Source organism: Ipomoea triloba, chromosome 5 (genome assembly GCF_003576645.1).
Source record: "Ipomoea triloba cultivar NCNSP0323 chromosome 5, ASM357664v1".
Classification (NCBI taxonomy): Eukaryota; Viridiplantae; Streptophyta; class Magnoliopsida; order Solanales; family Convolvulaceae; genus Ipomoea; species Ipomoea triloba.
In genome coordinates this window covers 7,597,826-7,600,070 of record NC_044920.1, presented here as the reverse complement: position 1 = coordinate 7,600,070, position 2,245 = coordinate 7,597,826, and the positions used below count along the sequence as shown (strand labels likewise).

The 2,245-nt window shown below is 33.1% G+C and overlaps 1 protein-coding gene across 1 annotated transcript; it reads left to right on the top strand.

The window, feature by feature from the left end:
- The first annotated feature begins 716 nt into the window (after nucleotides 1-716).
- Nucleotides 717-1,882, top strand: LOC116020172. Its single transcript, XM_031260655.1, has 2 exons — nucleotides 717-1,036; nucleotides 1,321-1,882. Exons 1-2 carry the CDS (start codon nucleotides 717-719, stop codon nucleotides 1,880-1,882), a joined length of 882 nt encoding a protein of 293 aa, XP_031116515.1.
- The last annotated feature ends 363 nt before the right edge of the window (nucleotides 1,883-2,245 follow it).

Here is a 2,245-nt window from a genome sequence, read left to right as displayed (position 1 = left end):
TATAGAATTATATTCACCAAGACAGTAAAATGAAATAGAATTAAAGTAAACTGAGAGTAATATTAATTCTCTGAATAATTCAAAAAAAAATAATTCTCTGAATAATGCCTTAAGAAAATTTCTATTCCATGCATGGGATTTTTAATTAATTATTCATGCATTCATTATTGAAGATTGCATTCCATTAATTACTTAGATATTTTCTTTTTTTGTTGAAGAAATGATAATCTTGTTCTCTATACGTATATATTCTATAAATTCCTTACTATATTGCTCGTAAAGATACAATGTATGCATTTTAGAGGGATTTGGCTGGTACATTGGAGAGTATGTACTCAGACGACTGCAGTTCTAGTAACTTTTTAAATTTCCTTTATCTCTTTCTATTTAATTAAAATATTTCTTTAATATAGATGTCAGTCAGAATTCTAACCCAAATATTGTAATTGTTTACGTTAATATTATTTCCCATAATGTTGATTTTAGGGTGGGGAGATGAGGGTGATTTTGAATTATTTAAGCAAGACTTTGACAACAACTTCTTACAAAGAGCAACTTTTGTACTCGGTGAATTTGCAGCTCATCTTTTCGTCTTCGTGTCCTAACATCATAACCTCAAACTCCTGTCCTTCTCTTAAAATCTCTCTTTCACACCTATTCTGATACATCTCCAAGGCTCCTTTAATTTTATCACCATAACCTACTTTTGTGTCTCAATGGGTTCTAAATTTTATCTCAAGCAAGAAATACTTGTTGAGATTTTGATTCGAGCAAGAATAGAAACGCTAGATACATTCAAAGTGGCCAGCAAGGAGTCTAACGAGTTAGCTGGTGAATCGTGGTTCATTGAAAAGTACGCTCGGAAAACAAAAAATATCATAGGATATATTGTTCAAACACTTGAACGTTTTACTTGTTCTTACAACTTTGTATCCATCAACCCATCATTAGAGGTTCCAGGTATTTCTATAGAGTGTTTCCGAGATGGCATGAAGATCTTGGCATCTTCTAAACAAGGAATTTTGTGCTGCCGAAAGTATGCAGATAGATCGTATCATTATTATGTTTGTAAGCCGAGCACCGGGCAAAGTGTTGAGTTGCCGATCGAGCCCGAGGGGACCAGAAACGTTCGAACACATTGCTTTGCAAATTCTTAAATCCAATCCCTTTGAGTATCAAATAATTAGATTTTCATATGCTCGTTTCTCGTGAGTTTATTTAATTTATTTGATCTTTAGAATATGATTACACTATATATTATAAATAATGTTTGGTGATATATAATTCTAATGCATGATTTGATAATTTTATCATTTTCAGGCCACCGGGAAACACAACTTTCATATGCCAGATTTTCCATTCAAAATTTTGGACATGGAGACAATTGGAAGACCTCGTAATGGAACACGACACTATTTTTTCCAATCAACCTACTGTTTGTATAGGTGGCATAGTCTATTTGCTGACAAATCACAACACAATTTTGACTTTCGACTCGACAACCGAAACTCACACAGAGTTTCCAAGTCCAATAGTGGCGATCGAAGATGACAAAAACTACAGCAAAGAGCGAATCGTTGAGTACAAGGGAAAGCTAGGGTTTACCTGTGAGTACAAATTGAATGAAGTGTGGCTTTGGGGGGTAGAAGACAACAGAGATTACAGGTGGGAGATAAAGAGGGTAGTGAGAATTGATAAGGAGAATAATAGGTTAATAGGGTGTAGTCTTGCAGACATGGCGCTTATGATTGGGTATAGTTATCAAGTGAGCGGTTCCCATTACTATAAGGATATTTTCCCGTTCAGGTCGGATTGGGAGCCGGTGGATCTGGAGGATGGATGCATGCTGAGTGGGTTGGAAGAGTTGATTACTGCTAGTTAGCTTCTCATCCAGACTCATCTCATCTGATGATATATGATTAATATGTTTTAATTTTCATTTTTATGTATTGTGTGCCATTAATTTGCATCAATACTGCATTATATTATATTGAAACAAGTTTCAGATGAGAAAACAGTTTTCCATTGCAAAATATGTAAGGCGACTTCTTTTCAATAGTTAAAACCAAATTCTACTTAGATCAATGGACACAAAATCATCTTTTGTAAACTAGGTTTTTTTTTTAAATAATAATCACACTAATATAATTCTCAATATTTAAGTAAATTTTTTTAATATTAAACTTTTAATCTTAAAATAGTTAAATAATCTTCATCAATTTTCAATAACATTCAAAATGTCAAA

What these genes read in the sequence shown, in the direction of transcription:
- LOC116020172 (XM_031260655.1), top strand. Translation starts at nt 717, where the DNA reads ATGGGTTCTAAATTTTATCTCAAGCAAGAAATACTTGTTGAGATTTTG. An exon ending in GGAATTTTGTGCTGCCGAAA is followed by an intron (nt 1,037 to 1,320) that starts GTATGCAGATAG and finishes TATCATTTTCAG; the next exon opens with GCCACCGGGAAACACAACTT.